At 37.9% G+C, this 25,839-nt stretch overlaps 1 protein-coding gene across 8 annotated transcripts in view; it reads left to right on the top strand.

Annotated features, from left to right (window-relative positions):
* ALS2 (alsin Rho guanine nucleotide exchange factor ALS2) overlaps nucleotides 1-25,839 on the top strand; it is a 75,911-nt gene that overhangs the window by 38,831 nt on the left and 11,241 nt on the right. For 3 of the 8 annotated variants that reach the window (XM_013062310.2, XM_045078574.1, XM_004764171.3), the window contains 14 exons: nucleotides 1,374-1,439; nucleotides 4,804-4,966; nucleotides 8,766-8,897; nucleotides 9,298-9,426; nucleotides 9,966-10,036; nucleotides 10,438-10,504; nucleotides 10,847-11,049; nucleotides 11,170-11,235; nucleotides 12,329-12,427; nucleotides 13,208-13,372; nucleotides 14,739-14,850; nucleotides 15,171-15,248; nucleotides 20,975-21,108; nucleotides 22,012-22,179. In XM_013062310.2, coding sequence (XP_012917764.1) covers nucleotides 1,374-1,439; nucleotides 4,804-4,966; nucleotides 8,766-8,897; nucleotides 9,298-9,426; nucleotides 9,966-10,036; nucleotides 10,438-10,504; nucleotides 10,847-11,049; nucleotides 11,170-11,235; nucleotides 12,329-12,427; nucleotides 13,208-13,372; nucleotides 14,739-14,850; nucleotides 15,171-15,248; nucleotides 20,975-21,108; nucleotides 22,012-22,179 — 1,653 coding nt within the window. Of the gene's footprint in view, nucleotides 1-1,373; nucleotides 1,440-4,803; nucleotides 4,967-8,765; nucleotides 8,898-9,297; nucleotides 9,427-9,965; nucleotides 10,037-10,437; nucleotides 10,505-10,846; nucleotides 11,050-11,169; nucleotides 11,236-12,328; nucleotides 12,428-13,207; nucleotides 13,373-14,738; nucleotides 14,851-15,170; nucleotides 15,249-20,974; nucleotides 21,109-22,011; nucleotides 22,180-22,307; nucleotides 23,960-25,839 lie in introns of those variants that run through there. The other 5 variants (XM_045078575.1, XM_013062309.2, XR_006606348.1 and 2 more) reach the window with 5 other exon arrangements.

The raw sequence follows: 25,839 nt of genomic DNA, 5'->3' as shown, positions 1-25,839 counted from the left end.
GACTTAGAGATGCTTTTATTTTGATACGTTGGACTATCTTTTAATGTAATTTATTCATATAGATGAGGCAAGTAAAAAAATCTTGATTTGTTTGAGTTTCTAAAAAATTTATTTATTTAAATATTTTATTTATTTATTTGACAGACAGTGAGAGCAGGAACACAAGCAGGGGAAGTGGGAGAGGGAGAAGCAGGCTTCCTGCTGATCAGGGAGTCCAGTATAGGGCTCGATCCTAGGACCCTGGCCGGGATCACAATCTGAGCCAAAGGCAGAATGCCTAATGACTGAGCCACCCTGGCGCCACTGCTTATGAATTTTAGAAGTTACTTTTAATTGTGGTAAAACACACATAACATTTAATTTATCATCAGGACCCCCCACTTTTTTTTTTTTTTTTAAAGATTTTTCATTTATTTGAGAGAGAGAGAGAGAGAGAGAGAGAGAGAGAACATGAGTGGGGGTGGGCAGAGGAAGAGGGAGAAGCAGACTCCCCAGGAGCCTGATGCGGGGCTGGGTCCCAGAACCCTGAGATCATCACCTGAGCTGAAGGCAGACACTTAACCTAATGAGCCACAGAGGCTCCCCACATCAAGATCATTTTTAAGTGTAAGGTACCTTAGGTTATTTTGAATAGGCATTTGCCTTCTCTTGAAGTCCATTGATTCCATTTTGCCATTCTGAGAGTATGGTAGAAATGTACATGCATCAGTGTATCAAGACATTCTGTAACAGTAGATCAAAACTTAACCGACATTTTCTAATAGTTTCACTTGAGCTCTTTTAACATATTTTCTTCCCTTCTCTCGTTTATTTCTGAAGACTTAATTTTCATTAAAAATCGACTGTTTTAATTATATTTTCTCAAGTTTGTTAAGTTAGCAAAGTAAAGAAGTGCTTGGTGGCTCAGTTGTTAAAGCATCTGCCTTCGACTCAGGTTTTGATCCCAGGGTCCTGGATCGAGCCCTGCATCAGGCTCCCTGCTTCACGGGGAGCCTGCTTCTCCCTCTCCACCTGCTTTGCTGCTCCCTCTGCTGGGTACGCTTGCTTACTTTCTCTCTCTCTGTCAAATAAATTAAAAAATCTATGAAGCAAATCCTAGCATCTTCTGCATAATTTTAGTTGTATTTTAAATTTACAATTATATTAACATCTTTACTAAAATGGTTTTTTCCCCTCCTCATTATTGTGATTATCACATAATCTGCCCTTCTTTTCAGTCAAGTCCGTTCATGACTGTAATGTTGACATCACAAAAGTTCTGAAAGTTATTGGTGAGACCAAGAAGTACCTGCTCCAGATGCTTGTTATGTAAATTTGTCCTTCAGAATTTTCATTTAACGCTAATGTATGTGTGTTTTCTTTTTTTGCTCAAGGTATTGCACATCTATTACAAATTTCCTGGTTATGGGAGGATTCCAGCTTCTTGCTAAGCCTGCCATGTAAGCAAATACATTACCTTCCAATTACCATTCTAACAAACAAAGATCATATTTTATAGTGTTCTGTGTTTTTGAGTGCCCAGGAAAAGTTTTGGCATAATCATTTTATCAAATGAATCGAAGTGTAGACTTTCACTAACTCTTACAAAAGACAGGTATTATTAGCCCCTGATTATCACTGGAAGTCGTATGGTATTGACAAAACAGAATCTGGGGCCTTCTTTATTATCCCTGAGATGGTGGACAACTCTCTTAACCAAATTGAGCCTAATTTTTTTCATCTGAAAAATGGAAATGTTTTTTCCCCTGCTTGTGAGTAACAAATAATGTATGTGATGGTATAGAGAAAAACACAAAGTGTTACACAAATATAAAGATTTTGCATTTAGCTTCTGGGTAATAAATCTAAAAGGCCCCTTACATGAGGCTAATCATTCTGAACAATGTAGATTCTTAACGAGTGTTGACCTAGAGACAAAAGCAAGTTTAAAAAATTCAGTTATATTTTAGAAGTCAGTATATCAAATATGTACTCACAACCCAGATTTAATAGATGTTAATATCTTGCCATGTTTGCCTTTAATCTTATATCCTAACATAGTAATAACACCCTTGTCTTACTTCTGAGCTTCAAGGGAAATAGTTTTAGTATTTCCTCATTAAAGATGATTGCCTTAGGTTTTTGGTAAATATCATTTCTAGTGTTACAGGTCTCCTTTCTTAAAGGAAGGGGGGAGCATTCCTTTCCATTCCTTTAAGTTGAAGAGCAATAGATTTTTTTTTAATGTAAACATCCTTGAGTTCCCAAGATAAATTCAGTGATCTGCCTGTATTAGTTTTTCAGTACATTGCTGGATTCAATTTGCTGATACTTAAGATTTTGCATCTATATGAATGTGAGGTTTTCCTTTTCTGAACTTGAAGTTTTGGTAAGAAGATTGCACTAGCCGTTATAAAGTGGGTGTGGGAACTTTGTTTTTCTGGAATAGTTTGTATGAGATAGAGAATATCTGTACTTTGAGATTTTGTAGAATTCATCTGTAAAAACATATGGCTTCTTGGGGGCATTTCTAAAGGGAGTTTTTAAACTACTGACTTAATTTCTTGGATGAATAGATCTGTTCAGGACTTTATTTTTTCTTATGGCTTTAATTATTTATACTTTTCTGGAAAATTATTGCATCCAAGCTTTCAAATTTATTGGTATAATATTGCTACCATTTTCTTAAGATGTTTTTACCTCCATAATAACTGCAATTTTATCCCCTATTTTTCATTTTTCTTATTTGAGTCTTTTTTCTTTTTATCTTAGTTTTGTCCGCAGTTTACCCTCTTTAATTTTCTTTTCAAAGATTAAGCTTTACTTACTTCTTTCTTTGTTTTCTATTCCATTAATTTCTCCCTTTTTAAAAAATTGTATTTATCTGAGAGAGAGAGAGCTAGCCCAAGTGGGTGGAGGGCAGAGGGATAAGCAGACTCCCTGCTGAGTGCGGAGCCTGACCCGGCTCCATCCCAGGGCCCTGAGATCGTGACCTGAGCTGGAGGCAGACACTTAACGAACTGAGCCACCCAGGCGCCCCTAATGTGTTAATTTTTGAGTAACACATACAAACCCAGCCATGTAAGGGGAAAGCAATATTGCCACTATTGGATTAAAACTCCCAAGAGAAAATAAGCTGAACAGTCCCTGGTTCAGGTTTCTTGAGAACACACAAGGCCCTTTTGGGGAAAGTCCATAGGCCAAGGGCCTGAGTGAATCCTGAAAAGTAATAGGACTTAAAAGAGTGGGAACATTTCTGGTGTCATACTGGGCATCCAGAAGAAACGTGGTCATAGTAGGTATGTGTTCAACATGGGCTATTTCAGGCTCTCGGGAGCAGTTTAAAGCAGAGCAGTTCTGTGGGTTTAAGTGAGTGTCCTTAGCTGATCTCAGCAACAGAATATGTAGGAGGAAGAACATGTAGGAGGAAGGAACATCCACACAAGCCAAATACAAATAATAATCTGGGTCATGTTCCCCAAGGCACCCTCAGATCTCTTACTTGCGTTATAAGACAGTCCACTTTGCGCTATTGAACTTCTGGGCTCCTGGAAATTATTACGTGTTTTCCATTCCAAGATAATACTTCATAATTTCAGAGCTAAACATTTATTTTTTAGTTCTCTAAGAGATTGTAAAATGATTCATTCTTGCTTATAGCCTTGTGTGACATTGTCTAATATGAAGCCTTGTGGGTAAGAATTGTAATAAATGCTTATAAAGCACTCGGGGTAGTACCTGCCACATAATTATTGCTTTTTAAGGGGCAGATAATAACTACTATTCTGTCCCACTAACTCTTACTTCTTTCACTAACACTTTCTTCTTTCACATCTTTTATGTATTTTGGTCTGATCATTGTCTCAGTGGGTTATTGATCAATATTAAAATTTGCAAAAAATTTTAATAATGAACTTAAATGAAACTAAATATAAAAACTAAATGTTGACTTCAGTTTAAAAGGATTTTGAATATTTCATCATTGCAGTCTTCACATAGAAGTAGCTCTCCTGTTTCCTGTTAATTGTAGTACTGGTACCTACAGCTTTTCATTACTCTCTTGTAATAAATTTGTATTAGGTGTAGGAAAAAAAAAAGAAATTTGAAGTATTTTAGTATATGTGCTGCCAAAGCAAGCACTAAATAGAAGTATTTTAATATTACATGTCAGTTGGGGCGCCTGGGTGGCTCAGTGGGTTAAGCCGCTGCCTTCAGCTCAGGTCATGATCTCGGGGTCCTGGGATCGAGTCCCGCATCGGGCTCTCTGCTCAGCAGGGAGCCTGCTTCCCTCTCTCTCTCTCTCTGCCTGCCTCTCCATCTACTTGTGATTTCTCTCTGTCAAATAAATAAAATCTTAAAAAAAAAAAAAATATTACATGTCAGTTGTGTTGGAGCAAAGAGCTTTGTTTTTCTCCATTATTTCTGTTTAGAACCACTGATTAGAGCAATTAGTCTTGCCATTTATTGCTGTGACTTTTGGCTTGGAAATTAACAGGTAATGGTGTCAGCTGGCCTGCAATTATTCCCTGAAACTGCGGGATGCATGATTCATTTCCTAGAACTCAAGGCGTAGTTTATGATTAACCATCTCTATTATAGAGTTACTATTGCTACCATATGCTGCTTTTCATATGCAAAAATCTATTTTATAGGCAGGCGAAATTCTGTTAATTTTACCTACTTATTTCATTGTATTTATAGTCTACTGTCATAGCACCTAAAAATGTGCATTCTGAAAAAAGTTGTGAAATATATCTATTCAATATCATGCATATTTCAATACCAAAAAGATTAACTAAATTTCCTTTTTTCCTCTATCTCCAGTGATTTCCTAAATAAAAACCAAGAGCTGTTACAAGATTTATCAGAAGTAAATGATGAGAACACCCAATTGATGGAAATACTGAATACTCTGTTTTTCTTGCCAATCAGACGACTTCATAATTATGCAAAAGTTTTGCTAAAGCTTGCTACTTGTTTTGAAGTGGTAAGCTCCCGTAAATATCTCATTTGAACTCTCGGGAAAGCCGAGGATCATGGTGGTTTGTTTGGATTGTGCTACCCCAAGACCTCAGACTCCACTGATTTACTATTTGTATGTGTCTAATTAAATTTATTTGTCTTTAAGAACATGAAAGAAGAAAGTTTGTAGGTAAATCAAGTTCTCTTTGCTGTTGATTGGGTTTCTTTTCAGAATCTTCCCAAGATTAATTTTATATTCATTTTTTGAAACTGTGTCCGAAGTCGAGACCCAGTTATGCTACTTGCTCAATAGTTGTCGAAGTGTATTGAGTGCATACTAATCCAGGTTGCACAGAGCTCTTTAAAACCCTGGCCTTCTATGTAATGAGATCCCTGTAAGGCAATGGAGTTATCCTGGCCAGGACTCAGGATAGACTCACGCCAGGGATTTTGGTCACCTTAGCATACGCTCTGAGAAATCACAGTGTTACAGGACTTTCTCAGAGGTTAAGTGATCCACTTTCTGTATGAAATGAGTTGAGTAGAGTCCTAGAAAATTAGTACCATTGTAGGATATGGTGTATGTTAAAGCTGGTCCTGAGACATTGACCTTTGAAACTGTACTAAAATGTGTAGTTTCCTTTTATTCCCACTCTGAAGTGCTCCAGAGAAACCAGGATGATTCTCGGGTCTCCTGTACCTTAGAATCTTCTAAATCCCGGAAATTACCTCCTGATCTGGACAAATTGCAGTCTCTAGAGTGACCCTCAAAGTGCTGTGGGCTTTTTACATTTGATTCTATTGTGGTCTCATAGATCCTTTCTTTAGTCTGATTTCAATGTTAACTTAAACTGATGTAGTTTTAACAATGAAGGTTTGAGCTACACAGGTAACCCCCTGAGCTGCAGATGTCATCTCAGTGTATCTTCAGTTAATCGCAGATCTTCCCCCTCTAGACCAGCTAAGAACTATTCAGGGGGTCTGGTAAGACAGTTTCCAGTCTGAAGGGTCCTAAATCTGTGTGAAAAACCAGACTCTTTTAGTTTGGCATTCAAGGCTCTTGATAATCTGATACCGTCTTTTGTTTCTAGCCTTATCTGGTTTGTTTAGATCCCTGAACATCATACATGTTTTATATTTCCTTCATGAGACTGGGGATCAAAATCATCTGGGGAAATTTTTTCAAAATACGTGGCCATATCCCAACACTGCACATTATTATTTAGTAAATCTCAGGTACAGCTTAGACATGATATATACCTATAAATTTCTCTAGGTAAAAACACCTGATATTTATTAAATGCATTCCATGTGCCAGGTACTAAGCATGTTATGTGTATTCATTTAATCCCCATGTCAACCCTGTGAAATAGATTTTATTATTATTAATATTATTATCCCCTTTCATCAGATGAAAGAATTGAGGCACAGCTGACAATTAGTCAAGCTAGAATTTATATCCAAAGGCTCCAGAGTCTTTTCTTTTAACCACTTTACTATATTGTCTCTTCTGATAGATAACCTGTTAACAAATCCATTGCATTATTCTGCTATGTTGTATATTTTTCTATCTTTTCTGCCTTGTTTTAAGCTCCCAGAAGACAACGATTGTCCCTTATTTTTTTTTAGTCCCTGACACTGAGCAGAATATTCTGTATGTAGTACATGCCATTAAATGTCTTTTAAATGAATGGAAAATGAATATGAATCACTGTAAGAATTGTGGAATGTAAAGTAATTACTCATGGACATGAGGAGGTCATCCTTTTGTTTTACCTTCTGCTGGCTTTCTACCTAGCATAGCAATTATACCCTGCCCTGTATTTGGTTCCCCAAGCTTGGCCCACAAACCCCTGGGGGTTCCAAAGACCCTTTCAGAGGGGTCACAAGATCAGACTGTTTTCAGGACAGTAGTAAGACATTTGCTTTTCCATGGTGTGTCATTTGCACCAATGGTGCAGAAGTAAGGATGGACAAAACTGCTGGCTCCTTAGCATGAATCAGGGCAGTGGCACCAGACTCATCATTGTGTTCTTATGCTGCCGTGTGCTTGCAGTTAAAAAAACAAAAGCAGTAAAAATAAAAATATGCCAGTTTCACTTAAAAATACTCTTGGTGACACAGCAAAAATTATTAATTTTATTTAACCTCAACCAGTGACTTTTTTCTTTCTTGTTTTTCTAGATATAATTGACTTGTTACATTCTGTTTTCAGGTATCCCATGTAATAGTTCGCTAGAGAGATGTATTGTGAAATGATCATCCACAATAAATCTCATTAACATCCATCACCACACACAGAAGTACTTATCTTTTAAGATTCTGTGTGATGGGCTGGGAGTACCAGAGCAGCTCTGCTGCATATCGGAGTAGAGAGGTTTTTCAAGAAAAAAGCTCAAGATCTCTATTGTTTGAGTTGAGAGCTGGTTTTTGTTTTTGTCTTTGTTTTCTCACTTGAAAGAACAGTTGACAGATAACTGTGTTTATTCAGATTTGGGTATTAGGCAGATATTTTCTCAAAAATGAGTAAACGAACCTGTTACTTCAAGGAGAACAACTATTTGTGGCAAATGATAAAATCTGAACTCTGAAGCAAAAAGTAAAATGTGGGAAGTGTGTATGTATCACTGTTGAGATTGGCAGTTTCCCAGTACTTGACAACTTTTTCTGATGAGATTGGTGATAATATTAACATAGAATTTTTGATGTTTTATAATAAAATGTATCAGCATTTGGATACATAACTCAGTGAACCAGTATTTTTCCAGAAGTCTAATCCACATGCTATAAAATCATGTGTAAGTAAAAGATCTATCCAAAATGTAAGATTGATCAGTGGATTTAATTTAACAGTAGAAAAAGTTTGATTAATATAGTTTCACATTCCACATTTCCATTACTCTTTTTTTTTTTTTTAAGATTTTATTTATTTATCAGAGAGAGAGGGGGAGAGAGCGAGCACAGGCAGACAGAATGGCAGCAGAGGCAGAGGGAGAAGCAGGCTCCCTGCCGAGCAAGGAGCCCGATGTGGGACTTGATCCCAGGACGCTGGGATCATGACCTGAGCCGAAGGCAGCTGCTTAACCAACTGAGCCACCCGGGCGCCCTTACATTTCCATTACTCTTTAAGAACTTACCGCTTAACAACTTTTGGTTTAGTTTCAAAGATGTCCACTGTTATTTGAAATGGCTGTAAAAATAATCCTAGCCTTCCAACTATATATCCTTATAAAGTAAGATTTTCTGCATCTGTTTCAACTAAAAGATTAAGTCAATAACAAATGGAAATCTATTATCTTGTCAGCCAGATAATAAGTAGATTTGAAAAAATGTAGAATAATGCTGCTTTTCTCACTAAGCATTTTGTTGTTGTTTTGGAAAATATATTTTTCATTTAGACTGTTACTGTATTTGAAGTGAGTTAATAAAGATTAAAGGTTATTTTTATTTTTCAACTTTATTTTCTAATATGGTTAATGTCAGTACATGTAGCCCAGATAAGCAAAATAGAGGGCCTTCCCGAGACCAAAACATTTGAGAATTCCTCCCATATTCTGAATTCTCTGCTGTTTTCCTCACTGATAACTATCTAAGGAGTTTGTTTGTTTCTCTCCCCTGGAATTATGCCTCTGTTTCATATATACATGTGTATAGTAGAATGTTCTGGAACCAATCTTCTTTCTGCTCAGCCCCCTTTAGTGCACCGCGTCTGTTCTTCATTTAAATTTCTTCCCTAAATTTAATACTGTATCAACACCACACTGAGATTCTGGACAATTGTTTTATATTATTTTTCTCCCCCTTCCCCCTTTATTGGCTTTCAGACATCTCCGGACTACCAGAAACTACAGGATTCCAGTTCTTGTTACGAGTCTCTTGCTCTCCATCTCGGCAGGAGAAGGAAGGAAGCTGAGTACACACTGGGCTTCTGGAAGACCTTTCCCGGGAAGATGACGGTAAACCATGCCAATTGTCATTACCCCAGCAAACAGCAGGCGTATCCCTAACAAATGTCAAATTTTCTCCTTTCCTCACTTGTTTATGATAATGTTTTAATGAGCCCTCTTCTAAGGGTGGTCAAAGGAGCACAGCAATAGGAGCTCTAGACCTCAGCACCTACCCTCATTTCTAGGACTCCTCTCTGAACACATAACACTTTTTGTTTGTTCCTGTGTTTTTCTTCATTTCCTTCGAGTGCCTTTATTAAATGTTCAGATCCTGTCTAACTTCAGGTTTAACACCAAACTAAGCTATGAGGCACACATTCTCCTAAATGTGATTTGTGTCTTTTTCATTTTCTCTTTGTGTGCTAACATAATTCTGATGGTTCACTTATGTGTCTGTGTTCAATTCCAGGATTCCTTGAGGAAGCCAGAGCGTCGGCTGCTCTGCGAGAGCAGTAACCGAGCCCTGTCTCTGCAGCATGCCGGGAGGTTTTCTGTGAACTGGTTCATTCTTTTTAACGATGCCTTAGTCCATGCCCAGGTATGCCAGATTTGTAACTTTTACTTAATTAAGCCATCAGTCTGTAATAAAAATATTGTGATTTCGCTGAAACTGTTGAATAAAAGAGAATGTTCAGGGGCACCTGGGTGGCTCAGTGGGCTAAGCTTCTACCTTCAGCTCAGGTCATGATCTCAGGGTCCTGGGATTGAGCCCCGCATCGTGCTCTCTGCTCAGCAGGGAGCCTGCTTCCCTCTCTGCCTGTTGCTCTGCCAACTTGTGATCTCTCTCTGTCAAATAAATAAATACAATTAAAAAAAAAAAAAAAAAGAATGTTCAGCTTGCATTTGTGGTATGAGCCACATTTCAGGGAGCTCTTTTAGTTTCCAGCTTGAAATGAATATCAGTTATGTGAAGGGGTCCTTGTAGCAGAGATGACAAGACCCACTGGGATTACCTATGTTATGGGGACTCTGTCCGAGATGTGGCACCGATGTGGACTCAACCATTTGAAAGGGTATGCAGAGACTCCAGGGCCCACATGAGCTTTCTCAGATATGTCTCCGTGTTCTTTCTTTCAGTTTTCCACACATCATGTTTTCCCTTTGGCTACGTTATGGGCAGAGCCACTTTCTGAAGAAGCTGGTGGTGTGTAAGTGTGTCCCCTTCCCAGGCCCTCACCTCATTCTCTCCCTCTGCTACGTAGGTGGTTTCCTTAGACAAGAAGAAAAGCTCAGGAGTCCTCCCCATTCTGCATAGTGAGGCTCATTTTCTCGGCCTATAGATAGTAAAGTGGCCTGTTGGGAAGATCGTGGCTATTCTAAGTGAGGGAAGGGCTTCTCCACTGCTCACAACCCCGTTGTGCCACACAGAGCAAAGGGACTCCGTGTCCTTTCTGTCTCCTACTGTGAGAACCAAACCCAGGGCATGTCTGCATTTACATTTAATTGATTTCTGCTCCTCTTGAAACAGACAAGTTGCTTTTCATATTTGAGGAGTGATACTATGACGGGTTGTCATACCTATCTGTATTTATCCTTGTGAACATTTTAGGAACGGCTTAAAGATAACTACACCCGAGGAGCAGTTCACTCTCGTTTCATCAACACCCCAGGAAAAGGTTAGTCCATGAGGACATTTTCTTTTGATCTTTTGGCCTGGCTACTTCTGTCTCTTATGCTAGGAAAGAAAAGATAAAAATTGTTCTTCCTTGGCTAATGATCCATAATTATCTGGTAAATCTTTGTTAAACCAAGACTGTAAGTTTGTTTTCTTTGTTTTTTAATGTGACTTAATTTGGAACATCCAGCAGTGAAATCCAAGAACCAGTCAGGATTACTCAATAAGAAAAGCATTCGGAGATGGACAAATTATTCCCAGCAAGGAGAGCTATCAGGATTTAAAGCAGTGCCTGAATGAGGTATTGCCTTAGGCTTATTGACACTTACTTTTTTGTTCCTAGACTAAGTGGCTGCGGGCTATAAGCCAAGCTGTGGATCAGGCTTTGAGGGGAACATCTGATCTTCCGCCCTATGGAAGTGGCAGCGGTATTCAGAGGCAGGAGCCACCCATCTCACGCAGTGCCAAATACACTTTCTACAAGGATCCTCGCCTGAAGGATGCGACCTATGATGGACGCTGGCTTTCAGGGAAGCCTCATGGCAGGTGAAAACCTTTAAGATTTATGCATGGGGTGAAGGGATGATAGCCTGATTCGATACTGAAAAAGTATCGGTTCTCTGAAACATTCATTGATGTGTATTATTTTTTGCTTATGCTTTCCAGAGGGGTTTTGAAGTGGCCAGATGGGAAGATGTATTCTGGCATGTTCAGGAATGGCTTGGAAGATGGGTAAGAAGATTGTATAAAACATACGAGTGAATTCAGCTTTAGCTCACTGATGATACTGTTAATGTATTAGGAGTTATTTTCAAAACAAATAGATTTTTGTTTTCTCTTTTAGAAATGCATGCAGTGTACTAGGGCTTACAATGTGGGTGTGTGATCATAAGAGGGCTGGGAATGTAGGAAGCAGCCTTGGTTTACCTGGAGTGAATCATTTACCTTGATAGCCTTGTGACGTCAAGTGACACAGCCCTTCTGTCTGTTAAAGTGGGACTGTCATCTGTCAATTTCTCAATGGTGAAGACTGAGAACCTGGGGTAATATTGATGGGGAACTGTTGAGATAGTAGTACCCTTTACACAAAGGCATAGACAGATTTTCCTTTCAGTAGTTATACTTTTTTTTTCCTTTCAGTAATTTTAAGTCATCTTTAATTTCTGGGGTATGCTAAAGGAGAAATCTTCTACATGATATATTCTCCTAATGGTACTTAAGTGACATTATTTTTGTATAAGCTTGTCATGTTTTCTAACACAAAATATTTGCACAATAAACTTACGGCAGTGAAGTATTTTATATTATGTAAGAAAAGTAATTTACTTTACTATATGGAAAAGATTACTATACAAATTGGATAGATTTTTGTGTGTGTGATGATGTAAATTTTTATAATGTCTTTAATCTCCCTTTAATGGAATTTTACAATGAAAGGAGACTTCAGATAATCTCATTTACACCACCACCACCATCACCCCCTCCCCCTGCGCAATGCATGGGTGAGGGAGGTGGGTATCTGCGCTTATCCAAGGTGATGTGGCTCCTTAGTAGCAGAAAGGCTTAGGACATAGGTTTTCTGTTTTTCACTGGAGTTAGGCTGAAACATGTCTGTGTGTAGTGGGGTTGAGTGCTCACTCCTTTAGACTTGCTGGTAGCTTGGGATCACAATCGATACATTTTAAACCGAAACCCCCTTTACCCCTTTCCGCCATAGGTAGTTCTTTTTCCTGTTCTCCTTGTTGAAATGTTTACAAGTGCATCTGTAGAAAAGGTGGATATGTCCAAATGTATCGTTTGATCCTTTTTTTTCCCTCTGCGATAGATATGGAGAATACAGAATCCCAAACAAAGCATTGAACAAAGAAGACCATTATGTGGGCCATTGGAAAGAAGGAAAAATGTGTGGTCAAGGAGTTTATAGGTAATAACATTGGAAAGGTTGTTGGGCTGGTATTGCTTTTTCAAAGACTCATTTAGACTTAAATGTTTGTGTAGCCAGAATTTCCAAGGAGTAAGTAAATTTTATTTGTTCTTTTTATGACTGAAACTGTTTAAAAAATCTTATAAAGGTAACTTCTTATCTATCACAAGATGAAAATATTAGGTTATTTTTTAGTTTTCAACAAAACTACAAACCTTAGAAATCTTACTTTATCATAAAATCTGCTAAATGTCTTCCTTATAAATTTATCTTATATTTATTAAATAACTCTAATGTGGACAAAGCCTATCATTCTTTCAGAGATTACTCATTATTTAATTTTCCCCTCAGGGATTAATACAATTTTCTGGGTACCTCTGGCCCAGTTGGTTAAGCGACTGCGTTCGGCTCAAGTCATGATCCCAGAGTCCCTGGATCGAGTTCCGCGTTGGGCTTCCAGCTCCACAAGGACTCTGCTTCTCCCTTTGACCTTCTCCCCTCTTATGCTCTCTCTCACTCTCTCTCATAAATAAATAAAATCTTTTAAAAAAAAATACACGTTTTCCCCTGTGTTAACATGGAATACCATCCATGATGTCTAATTTCTAAGCCTCATTCATTCAAATATGAAAAATTTTGATTGGTGAAAAATAATCATATAAATAAATAATTATAGCTACCAGTGGGACATGAATATAATTTTGAATTTCCTAAACTTTGTAAAAATTAGCATCAGAATTCAGTGTTTTTGTGATCTTTATCCATTCTTTGTAACCACAGTTATGCCTCTGGTGAAGTGTTTGAAGGCTGTTTTCAAGATAACATGCGTCATGGTCATGGTCTCCTGCGAAGTGGAAAATTGACTTCCTCTTCTCCCAGCATGTTCATTGGCCAATGGGTAATGGATAAGAAAGCAGGATATGGTGTCTTTGATGATATCACTAGGTACAGTATTCTGCTTCTAATCTCAGCATTGAGTGATAGAGGATAAAATTCCTGCACTTCTCCAGTAACAGCGATGCTTTCATGAAGGCTCAGCTAAGATCTTAATTAGACAGTATTGAGACATTTTTCACTAAGACGACATAGTTGTCAGGCATCATTTTATCCATTTGCTTATAAACTAGATAATTGGTTACTTCTTTACAAGATCGAGATCTTTCAAAATTAACCTTGGAGCCATTTTCTTAAAGCTCCACATGTACAAAGCTTTTAGTGTTACGGAGGTTACCAAATCTTTAAATATTATTAAAAAACAAAACAAAACAAAAACCAACCTTTAAAACAATCTGTAGATAATAGGAGTAAAAGGTCAGTGGCAACCAATGGAAATTCCCTTTTGGGGTCATAGGATGGCATCCAAACCCCTTTCTGCTTAGGTCTTTGTTTAGGTCAGAGACTTGTCACCATGCTAGCAACCCAGCAGACAAGCTTAAATTCAATTAACTAAACCTTGGGGAGGAGTGTATTTCTTTTGCCTCCATATTTGATTTAGCCTGATTTGCTTTTGGACTTAATATATACTTTTTTCCCCTTCATGTTATTTTTATAATGTGGGGTTTTAAACTTTAGATGTTATTACTAAATTCCATGATTATTTAACAGGCACTTCATACCTACTTTGTTTTTTTAGTGGAGATTAGTAAGATTTCCCTGAGTTTGAGTTTGTGAAGAATGAGACTTCTTATATGATAAACCTCATTTATTTCTTTAAGGTTAGGAAGTTTTGGAGTTAAAAAAGTATGCAAGTATTTGAGCCTGTGTATTATTACATTTTGAATTATTTTGAGTTGAATTCTTGGCATTCCTATTTTCAATTATCAAGGACATACATGGAATATATGCAAACCTATGTCAGGTAGACTATATTAATTAAATTCCTGAGAGAACGTTACTCTGAGTAAGACATCTTTGTACTACATTGTTCCATGTTTCAGGAGACACAGAGTTAAACACTTTAATCAGAAGAATGGAACAGGGGGCGCCTGGGTGGCTCAGTGGGTTAAGCCTCTGCCTTCGGCTCAGGTCATGATCCCAGGGTCCTGGGATCGAGCCCCATGTCAGACTCTCTGCTCAGTGGGGAGCCTGCTTCCTCCTCTCTCTCTGCCTGCCTCTCTGCCTTCTTGCTCTCTGTCAAATAAATAAAATCTTTAAAAAAAAAAAAAAAAAAAAAAAAAAAAAAAAAGAATGGAACAGATACTAACGAAGGGGTGATGCTTGGAATCTTCCATGTTATAATTGTTGTTGTTGTTTTTTTAATCTCATCCTTATCATCAGTTTTTCATTTCATTTCTTTTCTATTTCTATATAGGGGGGAAAAGTATATGGGAATGTGGCAAGATGACGTATGTCAAGGGAATGGTGTGGTAGTTACCCAGTTTGGATTATACTATGAAGGCAACTTTCACCTTAATAAAATGATGGTAAGTAGTAGAATACTTAGCTTATAGTTATTGACTTTTTAAAACTTCCATGCCCTTAACTTTTAAATCATCATTTTATTAATGTTCTACGTTCTTGGTAGTATTTTTCTTGTCTTTTAAGCTTATTTAAGGCTTTGGGGGATATGGCTGTATGAACTCTTAAGTTCTTTGAGTTAGAACTCTAAGTTAGTTTTAGAGTTCTAAGTTTAGAGTTCTAGGTAACTTAGAACTCTAAGTTACTTTTAGAGTTCTTACTTTTAAGAACTCTAAGTTACTTTGCATTTTGTCTGTTGTGATTTTTGTTTTGTTTCTTCCCATAGGGAAATGGGGTTTTACTTTCCGAAGATGATACTATATATGAGGGAGAATTTTCAGATGACTGGACTCTTAGTGGAAAGGTTGGAAACTAACTTTCTTCTTCCTCTAATATAATCTTCTACTAATTTTTCTTTGACTTAAAAAAAAAAGTCTACCTTACCATAAAATTCACCTGTTTTAAGAGTACATTTCAGTGACTTTTAGTAAATATAGAGTTGTACAGCTATCACCACAATCCAATTTTAGATACTTTCACATTATCCAAAAAGATTTCTGTCACCATCTCCTGCTCATTCTCAGTCACTCTCTGTTTCTACCAGCAGTTCCAGACAACCTCTAGTGGACTTTGTAACTCTGTAGATTTGTCTTTTCACGTCTGTCCTTTAGTGGAATCAGGCAATATGTGGGCTCTTCTATGTGTCTTCCTACACTTGGAATAATGTTTTTGGGATTTTTCTGTATTGTAGCCTATATAGCAGTTCATTCCTTTTTATTGCTGAGTAGTATTCTAAAGTCACATTTTGTTTATCCCTTCACCAGCTGATGGGCATGGGATTATTTCTTTACTTCTCTATAGCTCTATATTTTTCTGTATTTCTTTGTATTTCTCAGACTATTAGGAATAATACTGCTATAAAGATTTGAATACAACTTCTTGTTTGAACATGTGTTTTCATTTCTCTTGGGAAAATATTTAGGAATGCAGTTGCTGGGTTGTATGGTAAATTGATATTTAACATATCAAGAAGCTGCCAACTATTTTCCAGAATGTGGCTACATCATTTTACATTCTCATCATCAATTTATGAGGAATCTAATTTCCCCACATCTTTGACAGTATTTTTTATTTTATTTTTTTTTTCCATTCTACAGTTCTAGTAGGTGTGAAATGCTATTTCATGGTTTGGATTTACATTTTTTAATGACTAATGAGGTAGAGCATACTGTCATGTTCTTTTTTTTTTTTTAATTTATTTGATAGAGAGAGACACAGTAAGAGAGGGGAATACAAGCAGGTGTAGTGGGACAGGGAGAAGCAGGTTTCCTGCTGAGCAGGGAGCTGGATGTGGGGCTCGATCCCCAGACCCTGGGATCATGACCCGAGCCAAAGGCAGATGCTTAACGACTGAGCCAACCAGGGCCCCTTACTGTCATGTTCTTATTAGTGATTCCTGTATCATCTTTGCTGGAACACTTCTTCAAATATTTTGACATTTTAAGAATTTGCTTATATAGTCTTTTTGTAGTCTTATTGAATTATAAGGCTTTTTATATATTCTGGATATAAGTCCTATATCAGCTATAAGATTCACAAATTCTTACAGTCTATGGCTTTCCTTTTATTTTCTTATTAGTGCCTTTTGAAGCACAAAACTTTTTAATGAAGGCCAGTATATCAGGAAATTTTTACAAATCAGGCTTTGGATGTCATATCTAAAAAATCTTTGCCTAACTCAAGATTACTAAGATTTTCTTCTTGGGGCACCTGAGTGTCTCAACTGGGTAAGTGTCCAACTCTTGGTTTTGGCTCAGGTCATGATACCAGGGTCATGGGATCGAGCCCTGTGTTGGGCTCCGCATGCTCAGTGCGAAGTCTGCTCGAGATTCTCTCTCCCTCTCTGTCTCCTTCTATCCCTCCACTGCTTGCATGCAGAAAAAAAAAAAAAAATTTTCTTCTAAACGTTCTATATTTAGGTCTATAATTCATCTTTTTTTTTTTATAATTTTTTATTTTTTATAAACATATATTTTTATCTCCAGGGGTACAGGTCTGTGAATCACCAGGTTTACACACTTCACAGCACTCACCAAAGCACATACCCTCCCCAATGTCCATAATCCCACCCCCTTCTCCCAAACCCCCTCCCCCCAGCAACCCTCAGTTTGTTTTGTGAGATTAAGAGTCACTTATGGTTTGTCTCCCTCCCAATCCCATCTTGTTTCATTTATTCTTCTCCTACCCACTTAAGCCCCCATGTTGCATCACCACTTCCTCATATCAGGGAGATCATATGATAGTTGTCTTTCTCTGCTTGACTTATTTCGCTAAGCATGATACGCTCTAGTTCCATCCATGTTGTCGCAAATGGCAAGATTTCATTTCTTTTGATGGCTGCATAGTATTCCATTGTGTATATATACCACTTCTTCTTGATCCATTCATCTGTTGATGGACATCTAGGTTCTTTCCACAGTTTGGCTATTGTGGACATTGCTGCTATAAACATTCGGGTGCATGTGCCCCTTTGGATCACTACGTTTGTATCTTTAGGGTAAATACCCAGTAGTACGATTGCTGGGTCATAGGGCAGTTCTATTTTCAACATTTTGAGGAACCTCCATGCTGTTTTCCAGAGTGGCTGCACCAGCTTGCATTCCCACCAACAGTGTAGGAGGGTTCCCCTTTCTCCGCATCCTCGCCAGCATCTGTCATTTCCTGACTTGTTTATTTTAGCCATTCTGACTGGTGTGAGGTGATATCTCATTGTGGTTTTGATTTGTATTTCCCTGATGCCGAGTGATATGGAGCACTTTTTCATGTGTCTGTTGGCCATCTGGATGTCTTCTTTGCAGAAATGTCTGTTCATGTCCTCTGCCCATTTCTTGATTGGATTATTTGTTTTTTGGGTGTTGAGTTTGCTAAGTTCTTTATAGATTCTGGACACTAGTCCTTTATCTGATATGTCGTTTGCAAATATCTTCTCCCATTCCGTCAGTTGTCTTTTGATTTTGTTAACTGTTTCCTTTGCTGTGCAAAAGCTTCTGATCTTGATGAAATCCCAATAGTTCATTTTTGCCCTTGTTTCCCTTGCCTTTGGCGTTGTTCCTAGGAAGATGTTGCTGCGGCTGAGGTCGAAGAGGTTGCTGCCTGTGTTCTCCGGGTCTATAATTCATCTTGAATTACTTTTGTGTATGGTGTGGGTTAAATACCAAAATTTTTCTTTTTGCATGTGGGTATCCAGTTGCCTCAGCAACTTTTCCCATTGAATTTTCTTGACGCCTTTTCTGAAATTAAGCACCATAAAATGTGTGGGGTGTTTTTTGTTTTTTGTTTTTTGTTTTTTTTTGGACTCTTGAATTATATTCCAGTGATCTACTTATCTCTTATTGTGCCAGTACAATACAGTACCTTGATTACTATAGTTTTCTTGTAAGTTATGATATCAGGAAATGTAAGTCTTCCAACTTTGTTATTTTTAAAAATGTTTTGGCTATTCTGGATCTTTTAGCCTTTCCATATTAATTTTAGGACTGGTTTCTTAATATTTGCAATAAAGCCTACTGAGAGTTTGAGAGGGATTGTGTTGAATCTGTGGATCAATTTCAGGAGAATTGCTGTTTTTAATAATATGGAATCTTCCAATCCATGAACATGGGATATCTTTTATTTAGATCTTTAATTTTTTGTCAGCAATATTTTGTAGTTTTCAGTGTGTATCTCTTGCATGTGTATCTTTTTTTTTTTTTTTTTTTTTTAAAGATTTTATTTATTTATTTGACAGAGAGAGATCACAAGTAGACAGAGAGGCAGGCAGAGAGAGAGAGGGAAGCAGGCTCCCTGCTGAGCAGAGAGCCCGATGCGGGACTCGATCCCAGGACCCTGAGATCATGACCTGAGCTGAAGGCAGCGGCTTAACCCACTGAGCCACCCAGGCGCCCATTGCATGTGTATCTTATTTTTTTTTCCCTAAGTGTTCTATTTTTTTTAAAAGATTTTATTTGTTTATTTGACAGACAGAGATCACAAGTAGGCAGAGAGCCAGGCAGAGAGAGAGAGGAAGGGAAGCAGGCTCTCCGCCAAGCAGAGAGCCCAATGTGGGACTCAATCCCAGGACTCTAGGAACATGACTTGAGCCGAAGGCAGAGGCTTTAACCCACTGAGTCACGTAGGCACCCTGCTAAGTATTCTTTTTAATGCTATTGTAAAGAGAGTTGGTTTTTAATTTTATTTTTGGATTATTCATTGCTATTATATAAAAATAAAATTGATTTATGTATTTTGTTCTTGTGTCCTGAAACCTTGCTGAACTCATTTATTCTACTAGGAGTTTGGTGTGAAGTGTGTGTGTGTATTTCTTAGGAATTCTTTTATACAGGATCATGTCAACTTAAAGACTGTTTTACTTTTTCCTTTGCAGTATGGAGGATTTGTTTTGTTTTGTCTGATTACACTGGCTAGGTTTTTCAGTAAAATGTTGAAGAGAAGGGGTAAAAGTGGATGTCCTTGCCTTGTTTCCTGTTTTAGAAGAAAAGCATTAAATCTTTCACCATTAAGATGTTAGCTAAAGATTTTTCATAGATTAATCAGACTGAGATAGTTCTGTTCCTAGTTTGTTGAGAGTTTTTGTCCTGAATACATCTCGGATTTTCTCAGAAAGCTTTTTCTGTGTCTGTTGAGATCGATCATGTGATGTTTGTCCTTTATTAATATGGTGTATTATATTTATTGCTTTTCTGGGATAAATCATAATTGGTCATGATGTATAATTGTATATTTTGCTGGGTTTAATGCTAATATTTTGTTGAAGATTTTTATATCTATATTTATGAGAGATAATGGTCTATAGTTTTCTTTTCTCATGATGTCTTTGTCTTTGGCAAAACTGGCACCATAGAATGCATCGGGAAAGGTTCCTTCCTACTTTGTTTTCTAAAAGAGCTCGTGAAGTCTTGGTATTATTTCTTCTTTGAATGTTTTTGAGACCAAATGAAATCATCTGGTCTTGAGCATTATTTTGTGAGACTATTTTTAGTTTTTAATTCAGTTTCCTCCTATTCATATTTTCCACATCTTCTCAAGTCAGTTCGGTAATTTGGTTCTTTCTAGAAATTTTTCTGTTGTATCAAAGTTATCAGATTTGTTGGCATAAAGTTGTTCTCTTAGTATTCCCTTGACCTTTTTAATTTCTGTAAGACTACTGTAGTACCCCCTGTTTCATTCTTGATTTTGGAATTTCATGTCTTTTTTTTTTTAATTAATCTAGTTAATGGCAATTTTGTGTATCTTTTCAAAGAAGCAAATTTCAGTTTCATTGATTTTTCTTTTTAAAAATCTCATTGATTTCTCCTCTGTTGTTTATTATCTTCTTCCTTCTTGTTTTGGATTTCTTTGCTCCTCTTTTTCTAATTCTGTAAGGTGGAATTTTTTTTTTTTTTTTTTTTTTTTTATTTTTTATTTTTTATAAACATATATTTTTTATATACATATATTTTGGGCAGAAGGTGGAATTTTTTTTAAGAGGTTTTATTTATTTATTAAAAAGTGAGTGAGAGGAGGAGAGAGCACAGGCTGGGGTTGTGGAGAGAGAGAGGTAGAGGCAGAGGGAGAAAGAGAAGCAGACTTCCTGCTGAGCAAGGAGCCCAATGGAGGGCTCGATCCCAAGATCCTGGGATCATGACCTGAGCTGAAGGCAGATTCTTAACCAACTGAGCCACCCAGGAACCCAAGGTGGAATTTTAGATTACTGATTTGAAGGCTTTCTTATTTTCTAAATAGACATTTATAGTTTTAAATTTGTCTTTGGGCACCAGATTGGATAAATTTGGGAAGTTTTGTGTTCATTTCATTCAGCTCAAAATATTTTATCTGTTTTTTCAGTGATTTTTTTTTTTTTCTTTTACCCATGGATTATTTTCATACAGTCTTTACACATGTATATACACATACTCTTTTTTTTTTTTTTTTTTAAGAATACTGGGGACTGTAGAATTAAGGGAAAACGTTAACTAATTGGTGTTTTTTTTTTCTTTTGATTTTTAAATTGGAAATTCTTCTAAATTTCACATTTTCTTTAACTTTACCTAGGGAACACTGACTATGCCAAATGGAGATTATATTGAAGGTTATTTTAGTGGAGAATGGGGATCTGGGATAAAAATCACTGGAACCTACTTCAAGCCTAGTCTGTATGAGAGTGATAAAGACAGACCCAAAGTTTTGTGAGTAACTGGTGTTAATTGTGGATTGATCATTAAGTGTTTTGAGTTGTCTTGCTTTTATCAAAGCTGGTTAATATTTTAATTACAGAACAACTTTTTTTTTTAAGGCAGAAGAATTTTTGAAGTCATTTTTTAACAAAGTGTAACTTCTTTGAATTGCCAACTGCTGCTATTATAACAGAATCTATAGTCTTGGTTAAGATTATAGCCTCAGAGTATAGATGTTTAAAATAAAAGTTCTGTGTGTGGGATTAATTTTACTGCTAATGGTGCAGATACCCAAACTGATTGAAAGAGAGCATTCGTAAATGGAATCCTTACACAGCTTGATTTTGAAAAGTAAAAGCCAAACCTATATATAGCCGATATATACTCTGCACATGTGGGGAAGAAAATAAGATCTATATCTCTAAGGGTTATTATGTTCTGCCTCCATGTTTTTGGCACATATCTATTCTTCTTTATTGATTCCAGCATTAGCTTTGTTTTTGTATTTTGGTAGCTTCTCCTATTCTTTGTTCTGATGGTGCTTGATATATTTTTAGAACCCAGTATTGTATAATGCATTTTACAGTTCTCATTATGAGATGGGCAAAGCATAGAAGTCCTTGTTTTAACAGAAATCAATTTTACAAAATCAGTTATGTGGAAATGTAGACAGCAAAGGAGTCCGTTCTGATGCGCTTCGTACTTAACCATTTATACACTTTAGTACCTAATAAACATTAAGTAGCTAAAAATCGTTCCTTTAAAATTTCCATTCAGTGTTTATAAAATAGAACCACTGCCAGTTTCGGCAGATTTGTTGGAGAAGCGTTCCCAGTTGTATATGAGAAAGTTTCTGTTCTTCAGAATTTTTGCACAAAAGAAGTGATTAATAAAAGCTTGATGTGACTTTATTAGCAGGAAGCTGGGAAACCTGGCAGTGTCCGCTGATGAAAAGTGGAAAGCGGTATTTGATGAATGTTGGCATCAACTGGGCTGTGAGAACCCAGGCCAAGGGGAAGTCTGGAAAGCCTGGGACAATATTGCCGTGGCCCTGACCACTAGTCGGCGCCAACACAGAGACAGGTGAGTGAAGGCCTACCCGGCAGCGTGTTAGAGGCAGTTGAAACTTAAAAAGTAGGCAAGCCTTGCCATATTTAACTTCAAAATACAATTTTAAAGTCAGTGATGTTTTTCTGTTTCTGGTAATATAGATACAATACACCTCCCTTTGTCTTCTACTGAACTGAACTATAAAGCCAGGCAGAATTACGTGGACAGCTGTTCTGCAAAGAAAATATCAGCTGGTGTATTGAGGAAAAACACCTGAATTCCAAGTACCATCGAACCAGTTACTAGTTGTTTTTGTTTTTGTTTTAGTTGTGAATTTCTTAACTTCAGTATCCCTCAGTCTGAATTCAGTGTAACCCGAAACCTTGGCGTAAGCACTGTGGTGTATACGCATAGCTCCAGAAATAACCTTCTGCTCCTGGCTCAAGATGCAAAACAGAGACTCTTAAAGCTCAGAGGAAATGGAGGAGACACACTTTGTTCTTTTTCTCTTTTTCCTTCAGTTCTCAGGCTCCCGCCTCTAGGTACTTCAGTGGCAGGGATGACAATGGCGTTTGCTAGAGCAGCCAGGAACAGGAAGAACTCTTGGGGGAGAAGAAACTTCTTCCTCTGTTAGTGGATCCTCAGGTCCAATGGTCATGGCCAAATCCCACAGTTTTTTTGGCCTTGCGCTCTGTCCTCCCACTGCTTCGCCCTCAATGTGGTACACTCACAGAAGTGGGCATTTTCCAGCCTGAGGATCTAATAGGGGCCCAGAAAATGCAGGGGAGGTAACAGAGAGCAAAGAGCTTGAGAGAGCAACTCTGTAAGGTTGTTGAACTCCTGGGCTCACCCTACACCTGCTTTGTGTGGATTTGGTCCTAATTAGCACACAAACACTTTGAGAACTGAGCTAATAGGTAGATTTCCACTCAGGCCCCACACTACTGCCCGCCGAGGGGCATGCTCACAGACAGACCTAAACAGGACTGCAGAGGCTTTGAGAAGTGAACTGACATGGAAACCACGGCCCCCAGAAGGCTGAAACAAAAATGTCAGCTGTTTCAGAGGTTTCCAAGATCAACTACATGTTCAGTGATCCACTAGAGGGACTCACAAGACTCAGTCGTCCATGTAAGAGTTCCTACAGCAACTCGGCGAGGAGCTACAGCCGGATCGTAAGAGGAGACCCAGGCAGAGTGTAGAGGAATCCATGGGCGAGCTTCCCATGCTCTCTTCCTTCTGGGGGTGAAAAAAATGCTTGAAGAAATAATGGCTGAAAACTTCTCAAATTTGATGAAAGTGCTGATTCAAGAAGCTGATTCAAGAAGCTGAGCAAACTGCATCCTAAAAAAAAGACATCCATGAACAGACACCTCATAATCAAACTGAAAGACAAAATCGGAAAAGGAGCTAGGGAAAAAAAGAGGCACTTTTCTGGAGGGGAACTGCTATCTGAAGGGTCCCACAGAGCCCACTCTCTGTCCTCAGCAGTAAAATTCAGCCACACATGTACAGTCTTTCTGCCCAAGGAAGCCCGTTAGGGACTCAGTGCCTACAGTTTTTATTGGGGGCTGGTCACATAAACTCTCTGTGCTTAGCAACTGTCAGGATTCCACAGTCCCTGAAGGAAAGCCGATATTCACCATAAATCACATTGTTAGCCGCCTTGTGTACAGCAAAATACCCTGACTAGTTAGGGAATATTGCATGTTTTTTTAGGGGACTTTCAGGAAGCAAATCCTTCTAAAGATAATAGTTTCAACTCTATTATGTTTATTATGCCTATCAACATTCTTTTTTAAAATTTTACTTAAATTTAATTAACATATAGTATATTGGTAGTTTCAGAGATAGAGTTCAGAGATTCAGCAGTTGCATGTAACACCCAGCGCTCGTTACATCACGTGCCCTCCTTATTGCTGGTCACGCAGTTATCGCATCCCCCGTGCACCTCCCCTCCAGCAACCCTGTTTGTTCCCTATAGTTAAGAGTCTTTTATGGTTTGTCCTCTCTCTGATTTCATCTTATTTTTCCCTCCCTTCCCCTAGCCTGTCAATATTCTTCATAGTTTAAAAACAAGACCTAAAGTGTTATAACATGATACTCAAAAATGTCCAGAATATAAACCAAAACTACTTGGCAATCAAAGAAGCACCACCTCATTTTGGGAAGGACAGTCAATACATACCATGACTTCCCAAAATAAATTTTGACAGAATGACAAGAACTTTTTAAAGGAGCTAATATATAAATGCCCAGATGAGCAATCACAAACACACTTGAAACAACTATTAAAATTGGAAATATCAGCAAGGAAAAAGAAGTTGTAAAGAAGAACCAAATCAAATTTTTAGAATTGAGGATTCTAATTCTAAATTTTCAGAATTTAGAATTATGAGGAAATCTCATAATCAAAATCACTGGGTGAGCTCAGTAGCAGAATAGAGATGACAGCAGAAGAGTCAGTGAACTTGAGAATAGATGAATAGAAATTAACCAAACTGAACAACAGAGAGAAAATACATGGGGCAGGGGGAGAAGGAACAGAGCTTTAAGGACCTGACAGTCTAATGTTTGTGTCCTTGGAATCCCAGAAGGAGAGGAGAAAAATTATGGGGATGAAAAAAAAATACTTGAAGAGATAATAGTAGAAAACTTCTCAAGTTTGGTGAAAGGCAAATGTGCTGATTCAAGAGGCTGAGCACACTGCATCCACAAAGGAAGATACCCGTGAACGGGCACCTCAGAATCAAATTGAAAGACAAAATCGGGAGAGCAACTAGGGAAAAAAGAGACACTACCTGGAGGGCAACTGCCATTTACGACGAGCCTGCGTGTTTGTCATCAGCATCCTCTGGAGATCCGGAGCAGGTGGCCCCGCAGTTCTGCAGCACTGAAAGCAAGATTACAGCTGCACCTCTTCCTTCCTTTCTTCTCCTTATTTTCTCCCTTGTTCTCCTTTTTTTGTTGTTTTTGTTTGTTTGTTTGTTTGTTTTGTTTTGTTTTCCCTCCGTCTGCTCTTCTGCATATTTCCTTATTCTTTAACTTGGCCGGAAACTCCCACAGCATTGCTTGGCATTTGGACCCAAAGAACTTGATGATTCCTGCTGTATAGAAAGAAGTTTGGGTTTTTTGGGGCCCTCCTATATTAGGGATAAACAGGAACGGATAATAGTGTTTCATTCATGAAGTTCATGATTTTTGCCTTATATTCTTTCTATTAGTAGAAGAAATGGAGACTCTTAGGATCATGAAAGCTGTGGACTCTGCCCTGTGTGTGATGCTGATGGTGCGCCTTCACTGTTAGAGCCTGTCTGTCTAAATGCTGAGACTCTGGTCCTCTGGTTGACCTTGGATAGCTGTTGTTGGGTGTTTCCGAAGATGAGAGTGAATGGACTGTTTTGTTACTTTTTTAAAGATTTTATTTATTTATTTGATAGAGACACAGCGAGGGAGGTAACACAAGCAGGGGTAGTGGGGGAGGGAGAAGCAGGCTTCCCTCTGAGCAGGGAGCCCATTGCGGGGCTCGGTCCCAGGACCCCGTGATCATGATCTGAGGCAAACGCAGATGCTTAATCACTGAGCCACCCAGATGCCCATGAATGAACTTTTATATAATAAAACATGTTGCAACCACAGAGGGCTTGTTTATCTAAAATAGGATAGTAATAATGATTGCATGCCATTTCCAAT

The sequence above is a fragment of the Mustela putorius genome, unplaced genomic scaffold (genome assembly GCF_011764305.1).
Source record: "Mustela putorius furo isolate JIRA1106 unplaced genomic scaffold, ASM1176430v1.1 tig00000275_pilon_pilon_pilon, whole genome shotgun sequence".
NCBI classification, from domain to species: Eukaryota; Metazoa; Chordata; class Mammalia; order Carnivora; family Mustelidae; genus Mustela; species Mustela putorius.
The sequence above is the reverse complement of the archived record's forward strand: the minus strand, read 5'-3'. Positions and strand labels throughout refer to the sequence as shown.